At 53.2% G+C, this 21,234-nt stretch overlaps 1 protein-coding gene across 6 annotated transcripts in view; it reads right to left on the reverse strand.

The window, feature by feature from the left end:
• GRB10 (growth factor receptor bound protein 10) overlaps positions 1-21,234 on the reverse strand; it is a 183,936-nt gene that overhangs the window by 102,424 nt on the left and 60,278 nt on the right. For 3 of the 6 annotated variants that reach the window (XM_053897753.1, XM_053897755.1, XM_053897754.1), the window contains exon 3: positions 21,094-21,162. The exons of 2 other annotated variants lie outside the window; for them this stretch is intronic. In XM_053897753.1, coding sequence (XP_053753728.1) covers positions 21,094-21,144 — 51 coding nt within the window. In that variant the 5' untranslated portion in view covers positions 21,145-21,162. Of the gene's footprint in view, positions 1-21,040; positions 21,163-21,234 lie in introns of those variants that run through there. One more of the 6 variants, XM_053897756.1, reaches the window with a different exon arrangement.

Here is a 21,234-nt window from a genome sequence, read left to right on the forward strand (position 1 = left end):
GGACGTGCCGATGGGGCACGGGGAGGCGGAGGATGGGATGAGGCATGGATCGTCCAGCTGGACTGTGCTGTCTTCTAGAAAGTTCCTTCGTGAGCCATACTTCTGGGAGTTGCAGGAATGCGCCCGCCCCCCCTCCTTGCTCCTCCAGGCCTCTTGCTGGCCCCAGGCTGGCTTCTCCGGACCCCTGCAGGCCCTCCCTGAGATACTCTTCCTCTCTCATTGGGCACATGCCCGCTGCACACAGGCAGGTGCTTAACCTACCTCTCTCTGCCAATGGAGCACTGATGTTTCATTTTATCTATTTATTTTTTTCAACATTTATTCATTTTTGAGAGACAGAGATGGGGGGCGGGGGCCAGAGAGAGGGAGACACACGATCCGAAGCAGGCTCTAGGCTCTAAGCGGTCAGCACAGAGCCCGACGCAGGGCTTAAACTCACGGATGGTGAGATCATGACCTGAGCCGAAGTCGGTCGCTTAACCGACTGAGCCACCCAGGCACCCCAAGAACCCAAGGTTTTAAAGGTTATATGTAAAGGGTGCCTCAAGCCGGGGTCTGAGCCTGATAGGCCTGGCTGTCCATGGGGTCAGACCCCACCCCAGAGTAGCGCATGAGCCTCTCCAGGCAGAATGCAAACTCCCAGGCCCGTGGGCCGGCAAGGCCCTCATTTCAAAGGTGGGGCTGAGTCTGAGCTCCTTACCTCAGGTGGTTTGCTTACACGGAATATTCCAGGGGCCACCTTCCTGGCCTGGCTTCCCTCCAGCTCAAAGGCACAGTTCACAGCAGGCATGCCTCCCCATCCTGCTCTGCCCGGGGATTCTTCACTATCTGGAGTGTTCTCCGCCTTGTCCTCCACACACACCATCCACTCATCCTCAAGGCCTGAGAAGCTGCTTCCTTCAGGCGCCTTCTCTGACAGCCCAGATGAAAATGGCCCCATACCCCTCATCCTGCTGCACTCTTTAATTCAAAGTGGGAAGTAGGAGGGCGAGCTGACCAGCGCGTGCCCCTTGTCCCTGACGACCCCAGATCTGGGGCAGGGACGCCTCTGCCCCCCCGGGGAGGCAGTGAGGGTGAAGGCCAGGGTGGAAGGAATATCACGGAGCACTGTCACCAGGGCACGTCCCCACCTGCATGAGCCTGGCAGGACACACTTTCCGTGAGACGCATCACAGCACGGCCTGGGCACACACAGGGCCTGACTCCACACACGTCAGCTGCCCCCGCATCCTGTGACAAGCGGGGCTTCAAATAAATCGGTGCCCACGCTGGCTGCCGAACGCACAAGAGGAACACCGCTCTCGAGACAGAGACTGGGCGGTTTGAGCAGTTCCTTATCTGAATAAAAACACAGGACCAACGCACGCGTGCCTCAGAGAACACGTGAGTGTAACGGTCAGCGCGGTATCTGCCGGGTAACAAATGGGAGCGTACTGCTGAAGGCCAGACTCCGGGGTCAAATCCCAGTCTCCCACCTGTCAGTGTGAGACTTTGTGCAACTGTGTGCTTCCTTGGGGCAGACTGGAGGCTTCAAACGTTGGCTGGGGGGAATAAATTCAGGCGATGTAAACCAAGGACTTGTCCAGCAAGGAAAGGTTCCAGGTGTCCGTGAACAGCAGGCACCGACACAAATACTAAACAGCTGGGACAAGATGTCTGTAAGAGATGTCTCTGTCTCCAGTGGGTGTCAGGGCTGTGTCCTTGGCCCCACGCAATGTACAATCTTTTCAAGGACCTGAATGAAGGCACAGAAGGTGCCCTTAATTACTCTAAGATAACCCAACATTAACACCACCTGGTATGGAACGAGGGGATTCGAAATGTCTTCACCCAGTGAGGATGCTCCATCAAAACCCATGAGCTGAAATCCTAATGCAGAAAGATTTCAAATGCTACAGGTACACCAGGGGCACCTGGGGGGCTCAGTCGGTTAAGCATCCCACTCTTGGCTTCTGCTCAGGTCATGATCTCACTGTTCGTGAGTTCAAGTCCTATGTCAGGCTTTTCACTGGCAGCACAGAGCCTGCTTGGGATTCTCCCTCTCTCTTTCTCTCTCTCTCTCTCTCAAAAAAAAAAAAATAAACTTAAAAAATAAAAATAAAAATAAATGTCACAGGGACACCAAACCCGGAAACAAACAACAATGCATGAGAACAGCGTGGGCAAGGGGAAGGGGCTGTCCAGGGAGGCCGGCCTGAAAATGCAGTGAAAGCCAAGCCAGAGGGGCTCTCCCGGCCCTCCCACACCCTGCCCTGCGCTGCCCTGGCAAATGCCACCGCTAGGGCCTTGTCCCACCAGGCGGCCCCCTCCCCACCCACTGCAGCCCACCGGCTGGTGAGGTCATGGGTCCCTGTCACATGCAACAAGCCAGTGCTTCTGAAGCTCGGTATGTGAAACACAGTCACCCTGGGTCTTGTCACTTGATACAAAACACAGGTAAAGGTGTAAGACAAATCGGAATTCAATTCTAGAAGGGAACGCGCTTACAGTCTACTGTAAATTCCCCGCATCCAATGCCCACGGGGTCAGCTGCACACGTCACTCTATAACTTCCAGACGGACACAGTTAGGGGTGGTCAAGATTTCACACTGGGCCTCCCTCCAGCTACAGACGATCACCAATTTTCATGAAAACGGACTAATTTTTCAGTAATTACTCACCACGCCAGCCCTCCTGTGTAGTGAGAGTAATGCTTCCTATTTATATGGTACTGATGCAAGCTGCTGACTCAACCACACACATACCTGGATCTACACTCATCAGAGAAACAAAACCTCGTCTCCAAAAGAGGACACCAAGCGTGGCAGCGACAAGGCCACTATTTAGAGAACCATCCGATTTCCATGAGAACTTCATTGCGCCCAAGCACCACAGACCTAAACAGACAGACTGCCCCATAAACACCATATTGAGACACTTCCTTCTACACAATTAGCTCTAAGTGTCCTGATCCTTGACGTCATAAAGCGAAAGTAGCGGACGAATTGCCTTTCTTTCCTTTTTTTTAATGTTTATTTATACTTGAGAAAGAGACAGAGAGTGAGCAGAGGAAGGCAGAGAGAGAGAGGGAGACACAGAATCTGCGACGGGCCCCGGGCTCGGAGCTGTCAGCACAAGTCTCACAGACTGCGAGATCACGACCTGAGCCCATGTCGGACGCTCAACCGACTGAGCCAGCCAGGCGTCCCTTTTTTATTTACTTTTTTTTAAGCAGCTTTACTGGGATAGAAGTTACACGAACATAAATGTAATCTGCGCATCTGTGTGCCATCCCACGAATGTCAGTGTAATTACAGCACTCGTATGCTTATCACCACCATCTAAATTTAGAACGCTTCCATCACCCTACAAACAAACCTTGTGCCCAGAGCCTGTCGATCCGAACGCACGGCTTCCCCCAAATTCCCTTTGCCGCCTCAATTTTCTTCCTGTCTTTTGATCTGGCATGCCCACCTCAGTGAGGCAGCCCGCCTCATTGGCTAAGAACGCTGGCTCTAGGGTTTCTAGAAATCAGTAGTTGAGTAGCCTGGGGAAGACCACTAGAGCTCACCGTGTCAGGGTTTGGAACATTCAGGGTGATCGCGCATGTGAAGCGTCACGGTTAAGTTTCTAGTGGCTGTTTTCACGGACACCACGACTCATCCGGCTGTTATGGCCACCTCCCTCACCTCCGTCTCCCCCGACCTCCTCCGTCGCCTCCACCTGCTCTGCCTCCAAGACCCCCGTCTTCACCTCCTTCATCACCACCTGTAGCGTGAGAACCGCGAGAAGGGCCACCTGTGCACAGCTGACGGCACGGTGAACCCGAGGTACGTAGGTGACTAGATGGCGCGCGTTCAGGTCACGTGGGTCCGACTCCCTTGGAGTTTTCTCTTCCTGCAGCGGGTCCCACCGACGGCAGAGCGGCTTCTGATACCGTGTCCCCGGCAGGAGACCCCAAGTGCACAGACAACGGGATCCCCGGGCTGTGGACTCGCTCACTCAGCCGTTTGTGAAGAGAACGGAAATAGCTTCCAGGAAGAAGTGGGCCCCACCAAGTCCCTAAACCCGCAGGGCTCATGGGGCTTCTGCCCCCGACTCAGCCCTGATCCAGAACCCCGCCGGCCTCCTCGGCAGCCCCCAAAGGACAAATCCCCTCTTCCCGTGTGCGAGGCCTTCTACCCGCATCCGGGACTTTAATTCTGGACGTGCCGACCGGGGGACGCACGGAGCACAATTGAGAACTAGCTGTAAGTGGCCAGTAAGCAGGCCCAGGCTGTGCGGCAGGAAGGAGATGGGAGGTAGGTGGGCCCAGGGACAGGGGGACAGCTATCACACCGGGGGCGCGGGCCTGGAGGTCAGAGGTTGGGGCCCCCATGATTTCACAAGGGGGAGGTTCTGTGTCTCAGGAGCTCTAGTGAAAGGGGGGTGAGTTCCAGCCAATACAGTGACTGTGGCTCAGAGAAGAAGGCAAACGTCTCAGGGGGCGTCATTCCAACTGGTAAGAAGCATGATGGCAGAAACACTCCACCGTGGCCACAGCCCCATGTTTCCTGTGCCCCTAATTCTCCCGCCCACTCTTGCTTTCGTGAAGGCTGATGGTTTTCCAAAGTCATTCACTTACCGACTTTAGAACAACAGGGGCCCCTGCCCAAACCACAACGCTGTTATCAGCTTTTTAATGGCTATTTCAGTCACCCAAGGGGATCTCTGGGACTCTAGAGAAGGTCAATGGGAGGAAGATGAAGGCCACGCGGGTTTTCCCAGGCTCTCTGGGAAGGGAGCACGCCCCTCCCCGGCGGGAGTCACTGGTTCCCACCCACACACGCCGTCTGCCCAGGCGCCGGGCATCCCTCCCACCGGGGGGCTCCCGGTGGGGGAGCCAATGAGTCAGAGTCGATGGGCACTTGCCCAATGACCGGGTCACCCGGTGCTGCGTGGCTGCCCACATATTACTTAACACAGAAGAGCAAACGTAGGTTCTGCGTGTGATACGAAACAGGAAGGACAGGGGCGCCTGGGGGGCTCGGTCGGTTGAGCGTCCGACTTCGGCTCAGGTCATGATCTCACACTCCGTGAGTTCGAGCCGCACGTCGGGCTCTGTGCTGACAGCTCGGAGCCTGGAGCCTGCTTCCGATTCTGTGTCTCCCTCTCTCTCTGCCCCTCCCCCACTCACCCTCTGTCTCTCTCTCTCTCAAAAATAATAAACATTAAAAACAACAACAACAACAACAAACAGGAAGTCCTGAAGGCCTCCCTATTCATTAAAGCATCTCTGCACCAGGCCCCCGGCATGCCCTTTTGTCCTCCTCTATCCCCAACCACCCTCAGAAAGGAGGCATTATCATGGTGGCCTCCGTGGTGGCATTACCACGGAGGCATTACCACAAGATGACTTAATGGAGGCCTGGCTGCTCGCCAAGGCAGATCCCCTGAGGATACCCCGCTTTCTGCTACACACGCGGTTTGTCCTCTGGGACCCACCCCCCTCCCTTGTGAAAAGGATAATGAACAGAGACCAAAACATCTGCACGTACTAAAATAGGGTGAATTTGCTAGGGGCACCTGAACTGTCTTCAAGGTCCACGGTGACTTAGCAGTCTGGGAAGTGAGACGATACGGAAATCACCGAGCTGCTAATAAGGCTGCCAATCTCAGCCCTCACAGTGCTTCCCGGGGATCGGGCAAAACGCAACACGGGGAATGAGAACAATCCGACAGTGAAACCACAGACTTCCCAGTGGAATCAAATAGGTTCTGACTCTGCCCCAGCGAGCCCTGGCCGGCCAGGACTCCAAGTTCTGGAAGAGAGGCATCATTCCAGGTGTCCCACCTGCTGTCCCCGCCCCTCCCCTGCGCATGCACAGACTGACTGTGTGCTGAGGTTCAAGGGACCAGGCCAAGAGGCCACGTAAGAGCGGAACCCCTCCTGGAGGCAAAGGGAAGGAAGTCCCCCAGCTGCATACAGACGTCAACCGAAGGACAGAGCACAGGTGCTAACAAAAGGCGGTGCGGTGCCCTAAGCCAGCACAGCTTGGACACGGAGGTGATCTGGTTCAAAGTCCTGGTGACCTGGTCGTGGCAACCATCCCTCAGCGTCTCAAGGCTTGAGCTGCCTCGTCTGAAACGTGGATCACGATCCTGAGGCGTCCCTGACGGGGCACACAAAACCCCTGCGGACAAGCGCCCCGACTTCTTTGTCTCAAAGCTTCCCGCTTGCTCTTGGCCACACCGGCCCCTGCAACATCTACACTCGAACCTCAGGCGGCGAACCCCGTGCCGCGCTGTCGCAACAATCAATGGGGTCGGCGCTATCCCCACATAGCGGGTGCACGGCCCAACCACACCGCGTGCCCCCAGTTAGCAGAAGGAGAAGAGACATCCTCTTCCTCGAACTCTTTAATGCTGAATTTCAAAACTGGAAAGGGCTTTCATTTGTCCTGGTTGACCAGGAAAAAGCCCCAGGGTTTAATATGATGTAATCCTTGGTGGCCCTTCCTCATTTCTACGGCCCTCTGGCCAAGCCTGGGGCAGAGGGCCAGGGGTGAACGGCAGCCCGGGGCCATGAATCTGGAGGCAGGATGAGGTAAGCTGAGGCTGGCAAAGAGCTCCTGCCTGGGTCCCCACGCCGCACCTCAACCCGGTGTGACACTCTTCAGGGGGCAGATTCGAGAGCAGGGAAGGGCAGAAAGAAGCTTCCAGAAGCATGCTGAAGGGCATGGCTGTCAAGTCGGGGTGCCGCTCCCTTGAGGCGTATCTCCCACGGGGCTTTGTGCAAAGCAAGTGGCCAAGAAAGAGCGAATGACCCCCAGGACCCCGGGAGCTGCTGGCGGCCACTACACGAGATGCGGTCAGCCCTTCCCTGAGGCCGGGGAGGACTGCGGGCTCCCAACCCCCGCATGGGTCACAAAAAGCGGTTCATCACATCCTCTGTGAATGAAAACCCTTGCTGTGATGTGAGCCAAATGTTTATAAATCACCCCTGTGACAAACTCTAAGCTTCCGTGCAAATAAACTCACTCTCTGCACCTGTTTCCTCATCTAGAAAGGGAGGTCTTTGGACCCCACGATCTCTATTATTTCTCTTCGGCTCCTAAGCTGGTTCTGCACACTCCCTAACAACGCGGTGAGCCTAACCTAGTCCCAGAACCAGGGTTAAAACATGCCACCTGTCAAGACGGGAGTATCAGGACGGAAGGGACCCTCTTTCCTTAAATAACTAAAACACTGAAAAGAGTTTTCATGCACGTTGGACGACAGGCGGCACGGGATCGTATCCCTGACAGAGACAGACAAACGAGATCAGCCCGACCAGTGCCCCACTCGCTGCCCGGAAAGCTCCCCATCCACAGCACCAGGAAGGGGCCCCATACCACACTCGGGGTCCTTCTAGGAGACAGAACGCAGGGTTCAGGGAAGCCACGGGGACCTGCACGGGGCACCGGGCAAGGTGTCAGCCGAGTATTGGCTAGCGCACGCGTGCCAGGAAACTGTCAGGCCAGGGAAAGAACCACCAGAAAGGAGCAGCCAGAAGGGGGCGCCTGGGGGGCTCAGTCGGTTAAAGCCTTTGACTTCGGCTCAGGTCAAGATTTCACACTTCATGGGTTCAAGCCCCGCATCAGGCTCTGGGCGACAGCTCGGAGCCTGGAGCCTGTTTTGGATTCTGCGTCTCCCTCTCTCTCTCTGCCCCTGCCCTGCTTGTGCTTTCTCTCTCTCTCTCAAAAATAAACATTTAAAAAAAAAAAAAAAGATATCCCCCCCCCCCCCATATTTAACTCAACACAGGGGCACCTGGGTGGCTCAGTTCAGTTGAGTGACTCTTGATTTCTGCTCAGGTCATGATCCCTGGGGTCGTTGGATCGAGCCCCACGTCAGGCTCTGCGCTGGCGCGGAGCCCGCTTAAGACTCTCTCCCCCACCCTCTGCCCCTCCCCCACTCACATGCATGCTCTCTCTCTAAAAAATAAAATAAAATGAGTAAAGTTTAAAGCAACACAAAAACAAAAAAACCAGCCCTCAGCCACGTACGGTTCACCACGTCTGACACCCAATTCAAAACCAGAAGTTGTGAAGAGAAAGATGGGCCCGTCACCATAGAAGATGTCAACCGAGAGACACAGACCGAGGAGGTCTAAGACGACACCGGACAGGAGGGACAGTCAAACAGTCCAGAGAGATATGCTCTGTGTTTCCAGAGGGACAGCAACTGCCATCCTGACAGAGACCAAATCCAACCTCCAGAGATGAACACCCCCCCCCCAGCCCAGGATAGGACGTCCTCCTCCCCAGGGATGAGCTCTGAGGGGGGCCCGGGGTGCTCTCTCTCAACTGATGCCCGAGGGCAGTGGTCTGGGAGACCTGGGGCAGGAGAGCCCCCATGAAGACACAAGAACTGTCCAGAATGAAGCACCCGGAGGAAACGCAAGGGCAGAACTCAGCCAAATCTAGCCCCATGTGGGCGGCGGGGAGGGGATGCAGGTTTGGGAAGAGACAGAGCAAAGCAGGACCCGGACCCTTCCACTTCCAGCCATCTGAGCCGAGCAAGATAAGTCAACGGAAGTCTCCGGGCCTCAGGGTCCCCACAGGCAAACCTGGGTAACAGCACCCACTTCAGAGGGCCTGCTGGGGGAGATCGAGTCAGGTGAGGTACACAAAATCCTAACACAGACCCCAACGAGAAGACACCCCACTCCGTTACAGCTCAGGAGGGGTCGGGGACAGCGTGGGGAGTTGAACTCACCCCTGCATACCTGGAAAGCAGCTGCGAGTAAGAAGCCCCAGTGAGTGACAGCAAGGACGCGGGGCCGGCCAGCCTCCGTCACAGAAGGTGCGGTTCCCAGCCCTATGAGTGAAGGCCTTACGCTCAGGAGAAGACGGGGGCCGAGCGTGTACGTGTGTGCGCGCACATGCATGCGTGTGGAAATACAGGCGTCACAAATTCGGAACGAGCGCGGCCACAGATAGTCTACAGATGTTGCGACAGCCCGGCCTTTTCCACAAAACGTTTCTTCCCCCAAAGGCCCCCTGCGAGGTCATGATCCCTGCGCGTTATCAGATAGTCTCCAGAGAGACTATCTTCCCGTGTCAGTGGACCCGCGACAGGTTTCACGAAGCTGCTTGTTGGCACCTGTACCCGACGTCTCCCTGTCTAAAGCTGGGTTCCTGGCCTGCCAGATACCCAGATCCATGTAAAATCCCAATACACGGAGGGCACCGGGGTGGCTCAGTGGGGTAAGCGTCCGACTCTTGATTTCGGCTCAGGTCATGAGTTCACGGTTCAGGGATTTGGGCCTTGTGTGAATCCAGTGTGGGGCCTGCCTGGGATTCTCTCTCTGCCCCTCCCCTACTTATGTTTTCTCTCGTGCACTCAAAAATTAATAAACATTAAAAAATAAATAAATAAATAAATAAATAAATAAATAAAATAAAATAAAATAACATAAAATAAAATAACATAACATAAAATAAAATAGAACCGATACACAGACTCCATAAGCCTGCCCCTGGCACCAGTCCTGAGGAGAGCCGTGAAAGAAAACACCGAGGTCCCGACAGCGCCATCACATGACCCTGTTCCAAACGGGCTCTAAAAGATGTTTCTGGAAACATAGCAGGTCCAGCCCAGGCCGCCCCAGCACAGACCCCTCCCACTGCCAGGCAGCCTCAGGCCCTAGGGAGCCCAGAGAGATGCAGACGCCCAGGTCACCTGCACAAATGTCACAGCCCAGCAGGCCAAGTGCCAGGCTACCAGACGGGACAGGCTCCTGCAATGGTGTTCGCCAGGTGACCACAGCGTCCGGGAAGAGGGCAGTCTGTGCCCACTCAAAGGCTGGACACCTGGCTGGCCAGGAGGGTGATGGATGGACAGAGGAGAGGAGAGTTTGTGCAATGGGAAGGTACATAATTATATTGAAACTTCTGTATTCTGAAATGCTGGCATGCCACTGGTCCCCAGAAATACTTCAGTGACCGCCGGCCAGCCACCCCTCAGGCAGGTGCCCGAGCCAGACGAAGAGTCAGCCACAAACTCTTCCTGCTTCGCATTCCAGACTGGTTACCACATCCTGATAACTTGGCCTTCTAAATAGACTTCGACTCACTTCTCGTACGGCCACTGCAGTGTCCTAGCCTCGGGTGCCCCCGTCTCACCCCGAAGCCCTCGCTCGGACAGTAGCTCCGAGGTGATCCTGGTGTCCGGATCCCACACCGAGCAGCACAGGCCGAGGGTGGAGCGAATCCCGCGCCACCACAGGGAACGGCGTCTAGCCCAGGGATTTGTGCGTCTGCACCCTCGATCCTCACCCCACACCTGGCATTTCCGTCTCAGAAGACCAGAGATCTAAGAACAGAGACCTCACTTTACTCCAAACGAATTTGCTCATGAGGAGGATTTCCTGCGGGCGTTAACCCCCAGGTCACTGGGAGCCTAAGACCTACCACACCTGCGCTGGCCATCAGCCGGGGAAGTCGTGAAAGCAGGAATCTCAGTACGAGAAAGCTTTTCAGAACAACGAAACGACGTCTGTGATTACCAATCGACACCTTTATCCTCCTCGAGACTAGAAAATCTTAACCAGCACGGCAGAGTTCTGGGCCTACCTGACCACAAGGCTTCGGAGAATCTGACACCTGACCACTTGGTCACCTAAGGAACAGACAAATACAGCCAATCTGCAGAGAGAGTCACCTGTTCAACAATCGTCTACCGAACACCCATTCTATGGCCAGCACATGAGCCCTTAAAGGACAGATCCTGCCCTCTCTGCCTTATATGTTACCTGGACAATACAGATAGTACACGACTATCATACCAGGCAACATACTAATTTATAATTTAAGAGGACGGCGCCGTAGAAGAATACAAGGAACGCACAGAGCAGGGTAAGTGGGAGGAGGAAGGTGTGACTGAAACAAAACAGGAGGGGTGGTCTCACTGAAAAGGGAGAGGGAGGAACAAGGCCCTGCTGGCAACGGCAAGGTCCTCGGTCCAGACAGACGCGGCAGCCTGTGTAAGGCGACTTCAATGTCTTCACCTTGATCGTGACAAATCCGGACAAGTATGCCACAGGCCAGCCAGCTTCCCCATGAAACAAACATCTGACCCAGCTTCTTCTATTCCTTTTTTTTTTTCTTTAATCTTTATTTATTTTTGAGAGAGATACAGAGACAGAGTGCGAGCAGGGGAGGAACAGAGACAGAGGGAGACACAGAATCCGAAGCAGGCTCCAGGCTCCGAGCTGTCAGCACAGAGCCCGATGGAGGGCTCGAACTCACAAACCCCAAGTTCATGACCTGAGCCGAAGTCGGACGCTTAACTGACTGAGCCACCCAGGCGCCCCTCAGCTTCTTGCATTTCTGACCCACGTTGGGATTTTCTACCAATAACGAAAAGGTCTTGTTTTTCCTAGAAGTTTATGCTCCCTTTATGGTTTATTTTCTATTTTTTTAAGCCCCACTGCCAAGTGATCAAGTTCCAGTCCGTGCATCGTAAGCGGGCTCCCACGCACCTAGAAAGAGCTGGCAGAGACCCCCTTCTCCCTCCTGTCCCCGAGCCAGTGCCATGGTGGGGCTGAAAAGTTTCTGCGGAACCACGGCAGCCAGAGCGAGCTGCAGGCACAGGCGGGGAATCCACCTGCAGAAAATGCCACGCCAGGTTTCCTAGCACTTTTCCAGAAAACCTAACCAACCCCACGCACAATGACAGCGAGTTCAGTAAGCAGAGAGGCTAAAACATCAGCCAAGTGTTTATCTTTTCCTTAAACATCAATTACAGGAAAAGTCTGCAGAGGCTGAGAATAATGCTAACCTTCAATTAACAGCAACTTTAAACACTTTTTTTTTTTTGGTGTCTTCCTAATTAGTAAAAAATTAGTAATCATTTTTATTTCTTTTAAGTTCATTCATTTTGAGAGAGAGACAGAGCACACCCGAGGGGAAGGGGCAGAGAGAGGGGGACAGAGGATCCACAGCAGGCTCCGTGCTGTCAGCGCAGAGCCTGACGCAGGGCTCAATCTCACAAACCCTGGGATCAGGACCTGAGCCGAAACCAAGAGTCCAACGCTTAACCGACTGAGCCGCCCAGGTGCCCCGATAGTTAAGAATCTTTAAAAGACTCAACCAACAGTCTGTGGCCCCTCTTTGCAGGGGAGCAGGGGAGCGGGCCCTGTCTACCCCCACTTGCCAAATGAGGCACAGGGAGCAGAGGACACTTTGCCCGGGGAGGGAAAAATCCCTTGTAACAATAAAGGGATCCACGCACGCTACTCTGAAATTCAGCGTGAACTAAGTATCATACAGGAATGATTTAAACCTACCCGAAAGAACAAACACTTAAATAGGAAATTAAACAGGTTTAAAAGCTCATGTTTTCACTATTCCACATGCTGTATTAAAAAGGAAGAATTCTGGGGGCGCCTGGGTGGCTCAGTTGGTTAAGCGTCCAACTTCGGCTCAGGTCATGATCTCGCGGTTCGTGAGTTTGAGCCCCGCATCGGGCTCTGTGCTGACAGCTCGGAGCCTGGAGCCTGTTTCAGATTCTGCGTCTCCCTCTCTCTCTGCCCCTCCCCTGCCCACGCTCTTTCTCTCTCTCTCTCAAAAATAAATAAACGTTAAAAAAAAGAAGCTGAGGGGTGTATGGGTCCTGATATAGGACACAGAACTTCAAACACTCAAGGGCAAGATGGGGTGCTTACAAGGGAAGCAGCTGACCCGTGCGCATCACCCAGGTGCACGCCAGGCCCCTTTCCGGCTCCAAGCACCCATGACATTTCTCAAGAAGTCGTGTCCGCTGCCTCCCTGCCCAGCTGGCTCTCAGTTCACACCGCCGACCCAACAGCACACACCAGTGGGCTACACTGTGGCCTTGACGGGTACGTGACAAACACTGAGCCTTTACAGCTCAAGAGGCAGCCAACGCGAGCAAACACGTACCTTCTAGACGTGATTCCATAATGACCCAGAGGCAGAGGCTAACCAGAACGCTGATCTGGGAAGTTCAGTCTCCGCAGGATGGAGAGTCGAAAGAACACGGATTTCTGGGGGGGACTGAATCACCATGGCGAGGAGGAGGAGGAAAACAGAAGCGGGATACTGGGGTCTGGCCCTAGACAGGTGTTTCTTGGAAGGAGGCAAATTCACTGGCCTCTGTTCCACCGTGGCTCTGGACCTTGCTGGACAGGACATGAATTAAGCACCCCTGGCTCTCCATCACTCAATCGGCCTGCAGGCAGGAACCAAAGACAGTGCCCAGGAGCAGGAAGGCAGAGTGGAGAAGGACTTGGGCCCACGGCCCCACCGCGACCGTCGAGGCACACGCTGTGTGACAGGAGCACACGATAAAAACAGCACGTGGAAAGCACTCAATAAGTACAGCTGTTTTTTAGAATTATTGTAGAGCTGTCATTTCCCTCAAACTATCCAGAAGAAATCGAAGACGTCAAGCCCACACCTAAGGGGATGACCTTATTTGAAAAGAAGATGCGTAGGCAAAAAATCAGCATTCAGAGTAGAACAAGCCTGTCTCTCTCTCCAATCAAAAAATATATACTTGTAGGGGCGCATGGGGGGCTCAGTCGGTTGAGCGTCCCACTTTGGCTCAGGTCACGATCTCACGGTTGGTGAGTTCAAGCCCTGCATCAGGCTCTGTGCTGTCGACACAGGGCCCACTTGCTTTGGGTCCTCTGTCTCCCTCTCTCTCTGCCCCTTACCCTCTCATTTTCTCTCTCTCTCTCTCTCAAAATAAATAAGAAAACTTTAAAAAACTAGGGGCGCCTGGGTGGCTCAGTCGGTTAAGCGTCCGACTCCGGCTCAGGTCATGATCTTGCAGTCGGTGAGTTTGGGCGCATGTCGGACTCTGCACTGACAGCTCGGAGCCTCGAGCCTGCTTTGGATTCTGTGTCTCCCTCTCTCCCTGCCCCTGCCCCACTCGTGCTCGTCCCAAATATAAACAGTAAAAAATTTTTTTAATTACAAATATAATTAGAAATTTAAAATATATATATATACTTCAGAAATTTTTATTTATGTTTATTTACTTATTTATAGCATTTCACTGGTTTCCAGACATTCTCTCATTTTGACGTTTTAAAACACACACATCTTCCAGTTGATCCACATTTAAGGATCATACTTGGTCATCTTTCTCTTCATTTTGACTGGAAAGCGGTCATTAAGTTGACCCCTTATCTCAGGGCATTTTAGGATCAAAGACATAAATGCAAAATCCCAGGGTACACACTGAACATTTCATCACAGAGGCTCCGAGAACTAAACCCAAGTTGCCCTGAAAATACCTTCCCTCGTGGGTCTCGGGCATGAACACACTCCGGTAGCTACAAAACGTTAAGAAAAACAAGCCTCCGTTACTCAGCAGAGAGTAATGGCCTCTTTGCCTTGATGCTACTGTCATCTGGAAAGGGGACGTCGTGACAGGTAACATCCAAGTCAAGTCCCTGGACGAGGGCCAGCACGCTGCCAGCGACTCGGTTTTCCCATCTTTAAAATCGGTGTCACGAAGGTCGTACCTCACAGGGCTGGTGGGCGGTTCAATGGAAGAACCCAAAACAAGTGCACCCAAGTGCTGAGTCTTTTCCCCGCGACCGCGACCCCGACCCCGACCCCGACCCCCCCCCCCCCCCCCGGTACACTGCCATCTGTCAAGTCCCCAGCTCTGGGCTGTAGACCATTCACGTGACCTGTCAGGAAATGACGCGGGTCCCCACTGGTGCCCACGAAGCACACTGTTGACACAGACCCACCCGGCTGGTTTCGCACCTGTCTGTCACCCCACGGCTGCGATCTGCGCAGACAGTGCTGGCCTCCAGGGACCCCAACCCCCAGCCACGCTCACCTGGGACCAAATTGGTCACAGCTGCTCCCAGCGTTTAAAGGAAAGGGTTTTCAATGGATCTGAAAGTTAGAAAAAGTATAAACACGCGTGCTATTTACCAACATGTCGTTGACTAAGTACAGTTCCAATAAACTAAACCAGCTCAGTGCAGTTTGCCAGATCAGAAAGCAAATGGGTTTCCAAACCAAATGCCGGTCTATTTTTTTTTTTTTTTAATTTTTTTTTAACGTTTATTTATTTTTGAGACAGAGAGAGACACAGCATGAACGGGGGAGGGGCAGAGAGAGGGAGACACAGAATCGGAAGCAAGCTCCAGGCTCTGAGCCATCAGCCCAGAGCCCGACGCGGGGCTCGAACTCACGGACCGCGAGATCGTGATCTGAGCTGAAGTCAGACGCTTAACCGACTGAGCCACCCAGGCGCCCCTATTTTTTAAGTGACTATCCTGCAATCGCTTCCAAGACTTGAAAAGACCATAATCAAATTTACACACATATCGCAAAAGCACTTAAAAATTTCATGTCTAGGGAAGAAACGTACACTCTTTTTTTTAAAGTTTATTTATTTATTTTGAGAGAGAGAGAGAGAGGGAGAACATGAGCGTGCAAATACAAGTGGGGGAAGAGGGGGGAGAGAGAGAGAGAGAGAGAGTCAGTCCCAAGTGGGTTCCTCGATGTCAGCACAGAGCCCAACTCGGGGCTTCAACTCATGAACCATGAGATCAAGAACTGAGACGAAGTGAAGAGTCAGATACTTAACCAACTGAGCCACCCAGATGCCCCCAGAATCAAAACTTTAAATAATTCGCAAAACCACTTATAGGTAAGCGTCCCACCTGCTGGGACACTATCATGAAATAAAGATAAGGGATGGGACAACTTAAGGGATGTGTAAGAGCCACAGTGAGGAGAAGGTACCAGCCACAAATTTCTTGGAGAACACAGAGTCCAATAAAACGTCCTTTTGTGTAAGATTAAAACAGAAGAAGGGGCGTCTGGGTGGCTCAGTCAGTTAAGCATCCAACTTTGGCTCGGGTTGCCATCTCAATGTTCATGAGCTCGAGCCCCAGGCAGGCCTCAGCGCTGACTGTGTGAAGCCTGCTTGGGCTCAAGTGACTGATGGGATTATTGTGCTTTCTCTGCCCCTCCCCAGTTTGTGCTTTCTCTCTCTCTCTCCCTCTCTCTCTCAAAAATAAATATTTTTTTTAAAAAATGAAGAGGTTACAGAATCCCTCTCCAGTTAAAAAAAAATTAAAAATAAAAAACAAGCGACGGACTTTGGGAATGGAATTCACTTCTAGGGACGGATCCCAAATCGAGACTACAGGGATGAGGTCATCCCCCGGCCCCTCCAGACACTGCCAGCAGATGGAGGGGTCTGGTGTCCCCAGATGTCCGCGGACCCAGCAGAAAATCCACAGCTGGCTGTGCTCGGCAAGCAGCAAAGCGCCATCCGCGGGCTCTGAGTCTCGTCCCTGCGGCCCCAACCACGAGCGGATGAGCCAGCGGACACAGGAGGCCCCACGGGGAGCCCCCGTCCGTCCTTCAACAGGAGTTGGCAAACGTCTCCGGTGAAGGGCCAGACGCTACTCAACTCTGCTGGGGAGCCTGAGAGCGGCCACTGACGAGATGTCAACAAATGAGCGTAGCCGTGTTCCCGTAACACTTCATTTATAAAAGCAGGCAGGGGGGCAGGACTGGCCCACGGCCGTCGTCTGCCAGCTCCCGCGCCGGAAGAGAAGGTTCCGGAAGGCTCAGCGCCACGGAACTGAAATGAAGCCAGAGGAGCAACTCGCAGCAACCACCGGGGGCTGGGACAGGATGTAGGAAACGACCCAGCAGGCAGACGGTGGCGGAGAAGGAGCCACCAGCAGGCTCGGGGCTCTGACCTCCACCCCAGCAGGTGTCTCTGCGCGACAGGATCACGAGGACGCTTTCCCAGACGTCTGACTTCGAACACGAGCAACTCAGAAGTCAAGAATGACAATTACAGAAATAAAGCTAAAATACTCAGAATAAATATTTGGAAGTTCAAGCATAAGCCTGATCACCTGTATCACGTTTACACTCAAGCATTTCGGTGCCACAGCACAGCTCAACACTGTTCACGCATTTCACCTGAACCCATCACACTGCCTACTTCCAGCATTCTTCATAAGGATAATAAACGCTGCTTTTGTTTATAGTGAATAGATAAAATGCACCTTGAAATAGGTGCATAATCCCTTCCTCAAAACCCTGGGGGCTAGAAGTAGGTGGGAATTCAGAAATTTTTGGATTCGAGGGGCTCCTGGGTGGCTCAAGTGTCAGACTCTTAATTTAGACTCAGGTCTGTGCTGACAGCTCAGAGCCTGGAGTCTGCTTCAGATTCCGTGTCCCTCTCTCACTGTGCCCCTCCCTTGCTCATGCTCTGTCTCTCTCTCTCTCTCCCTCTCAAGAATAAATCAAAAACATTAAAAAAAAATTTAAAAAAAAGATTCTCCCTCTCATCTCTCTCAGCCCCTCCCCCACTCACAATCGTTCTCTCTCTCTAAAAAACTTTAAAAAAGATTTTAATGGAATGGAGAAAGATAAGGCAGGGTCCAGGGTGGCCTAAGAACGTAACCATTATGCACCTACAGTCCATAGTTCTGAACAAGTCGAATTGAATTCTCCTGTGACGTGAGAAATGACAATACTTCTCAGTTTAGAGCTTTGGGGGTTTCACTTTTTAATTATTTTTTCATGTTTATTTATTTTTTTCATGTGTATTTATTTTTGAGAGAAACAGAGACAGAGAGTGAGCGAGGGAAGGGCAGAGAGAGAGGGAGACACAGAATCTGAAACAGGTTCCAGGCTCTGAGCTGTCAGCACACAGCCCGACACGGGGCTCGAACTCACACACTGTGAGACCACGACCTAAGCCGACGTCGGACGCTTAACCAACTGAGCCACCCAGGCGCCCCGAGCTCTGGGAATTAAAAAATTGCAGACCATGGGCTGCAGGCGTCTATTTATAACCCCCTCCCCCCGAGACGCCCTGTTCCTACGTGGCCAAAGTCTAACCTCCCCCACCTCCCCAGGCCAGGATTTTCCTCCCTGCATCCTTCTGCCCAGTCCTGTCTGGGCACCACCCACGGCTCTGGGCACTTCCTCCAGGGAGGCCTCCTTGACCTCCTTTCTCCCCCACCAGCCTATTTTATCTGCCTCAGAATCATTGTCATCGTTCACAATCATCTTATCTGCCAGCTGTCCCGTGTCCGCCTTCCCAACTAAGACTCATAAGCCTAGGGAACTTGCCTGCCTCGTGCAAAGCCACCCACCCCCCTAGCTCAGACACTGTGTCTGGCACAGTGACCAAGGAATTAAAGGTAACTATCTTGGGCCGGGTGTCCCAGACGTGGTCCCCCCCGTGCTGGGCAATTTCCATGCCCTTGCTCCAATCCCCACACGACCTGGACACCATTAACCCTTTTGGGCCAGCAGGGAAACTGAGGCACAGGAGTGTTACAAGATCCACCCCCCCACAAAGGCCACCGAACAACGACAATATCAGATTTTAAAGGAAAACTCTAAGTCTTAAAAGTGAAGCTGTTTGTTCTCTATTCCACCGGAAAGCATGATAACTGAATGCACACGCTAATTTGGGTGCTTCTGGGTCCGTAAAAAAACCCTACATCTCGGCCACTCACTGACCGAAGCCCGTTATCTAATCCGAGCCCCAGCACATAAGGAACAACTCGAGTCAGAAATCCGATAGTATGCTAAAGATCTTAAGAAATTCTTCTCCACGAAGACTTGGGAGATTCCTCTAAATTGCCATAATTGCAGATTGCTCAAGACTGGAACTCACTGTAAATCATGCCATTTTCTGAGAAATTCTGCAACAGTCATCTGATTTTCCAGGAACAGTGGATGCCAACTGCCAAGTCCGGCTGCCGCATTTTTACGAGCGGAGGACCGTGCCGTCAAATGCCACCGAAAGGCACGACTGAGCATTTCACCGAGGGGTGACAGAGTTTCACTGGGGTTACCCCCCACACCCCCTCCACGGCTTTCTGGCTTATGCAGAACTGCCTTGGGCATCGGGGGCGGCAATGACAAACAGCTAGTGCGTCTGTGGAGAAACGCATGACCTTTCCTGGGTGCTTCTGCTGTCTCTGTGAGACCCACAGAAGACTGAAAACGGAAGGAGGGGGGCGGAGGGAGGCAAGAGGGTCTTTGTGCCATCACCCTTCCCTCCATCAGGTCCGCTCTGTAACCAGCTGGAGAGGACACCTCTCCACCAACTTTCAGGCGGACTCCCTCAGGGACAGTTTTCCACGTAGCGCACTGATCTTTTCCATTTGGAAGCAATGGTGTGAAGTGCAAGGCGGCAGGCCAGATGATGGGTACAATCTGCACCCAGACAACTGGCCACAGCTAAGGGGCCACGGGAGGATTGGACCTATGACCCATGAATGCAGCATGGAGCTTTAACCAACAGGGTGAAGCCTCTTGTTTAAGTTTATTTATTTATTTGGCGGGGGGCGGGGACAGAGAAAGATGGGGGGAGGGGGGGGAGAGAGAGAGAGAGAGAGAGAGAGAGAGAGAGAGAGAGAGAATCCCAAGTAGGCTCTGCACCGGCAGCACAGAGCCCAGTGTGGGGCTCGAACTCACAAACCGTGAGACCATGACCTCAGCCGAAATCAAGAGTCTGACCTTTAACTGACTGAGCCACCCAGGAGCCCCAAGGCCTCTTTTAGGAATAAGCAAGCAACCATGGCTTAAGCAGAACACCCTTCCCACTTCTACTAGGCGCTGGCCCTCTTTTCCAGCTTGTAACTCGTTCTGGCCTCGTCCCAAATTCAGTGGCTACCACGAATGGTATTCCTAACATTCAGCCTTTCTTGGAAGGTTCACTTCACTTTGATACCAAAACAACAACAACAACAAAAGATCAGGGGCGCCTGGGTGGCTCAGTCAGTTAAGCGTCTGACTTCGGCTCAGGCCATGATCTCACGGTCCGTGGGTTCAAGCCCCACATCGAGCTCTGTGCTGACAGCTTGGAGCCTGGAGCCTGCTTCAGATTCTGCGTCTCCCTTTCTCTCTGCCCCTCCCCTGCTCCTACTCTGTCTCTCTCTCTCAAAAAGAAATAAACATTAAAAAAAAATTTTTTTTTTTTTTTTAATTAAAAAGAAAGCTCTCTGCAGCCGATGAATAAGCAAATTTTCATCACGGTCGCTAAAAAGTGACTCGACAGACCAAGGGAAGGAAACACAAGTTCAGAGAAGTGCAGAACTCCGGTCAAGGGTAGAGCATATGGAAGGGCCTCAAAATCAGGGAGCCATGCTGGAGAGCTGGAGGCCAAGAGAGACAGAGAGAGAGAGAGAGAGAGAGAGAGAGAGAGAGAGAGAGGCTACAGGTGCTTGACATGCTAAAGGACCGGTAAGGATGAACCAGGCACCATCTGTCAAGTCCCAAGAACCAGGGTTCATTCCTTCAAGGGCAGCCCTCCACCCTGCAAAGTAAAAGCTCAAACAAAATCGTGGTTCAGAAGGTGGGGGCACCCGGGCGGCTCCGTCCCAGGGTTGATCCCAGGGTTGTGGGATCGAGCCTTACGTCGGGCTGACGCTCACGTCGCTGACGGCGTGGGGCCTGTTTGGGATTCTCTCTATCCCCTCCCCTGCTCATGCTCTGTCTCTCCCAAAATAAATACATCAACTTTCAAAAAAAAAAAAAAAAGAAAGAAAACATGGTTGTGAAGATGAAGGAAATTAACAGGAAATTCACCGAGCAGCCCAGGAAGAGCCCGGGAAACCAGAGGAGCAGATACGAACTTGTCCTCCACAAACCCCCACCTGATGCTTCCAGGTGGAGGGAAAAAGGACCCAGTTGGGGGGCGGGGGGGGGGGAGAGGGGGAGGCTTCCACCCCCAAAGCACAAGCTGCACCCAGGCCAGGACACCTTCCTCTCCCCACGTGGTGCCCCAGATGCTCAGGTCTCTCTGGCTGAACATCCCCGCAGCCGCCACTCGAACGGGCCATCTGGAGGTTTGGGGCCCAGCAGACGACCACGTGGCGCCTGCTTTATCCCAAACACCTCTTCCCACACATCAGAGGCAAGACAGCGCCACAGTGACAACCCTTTGGAACCCGGAAGCCATGGCCGAGGAGGACACGTGGTAAGATCTTCCAGAACACGCCAGTGACCCCAGTGCAGACATCCCCCCTGGTGACCCGTCGTGGTTACTGACCACACGGGTGCCAGCTCCGCCTGCTGGCATGCGACGTCCACGCTCCCCCATACCTGGTGGTACGGATGGTGCAAGAAGGAATCCGGGCAGCCGGCTAAAGCCATGGGCTCCTTCTTCAGCACCTGCAACAGAGACAGACCGTGAGAAGCAGCCAGACGGGACACCACGGTCACTGCTCGCAGCTCGTTCCAGGG

This window comes from Panthera pardus, unplaced genomic scaffold (genome assembly GCF_024362965.1).
Source record: "Panthera pardus isolate Hobbes unplaced genomic scaffold, ASM2436296v1 HiC_scaffold_8, whole genome shotgun sequence".
Taxonomy (NCBI): domain Eukaryota; kingdom Metazoa; phylum Chordata; class Mammalia; order Carnivora; family Felidae; genus Panthera; species Panthera pardus.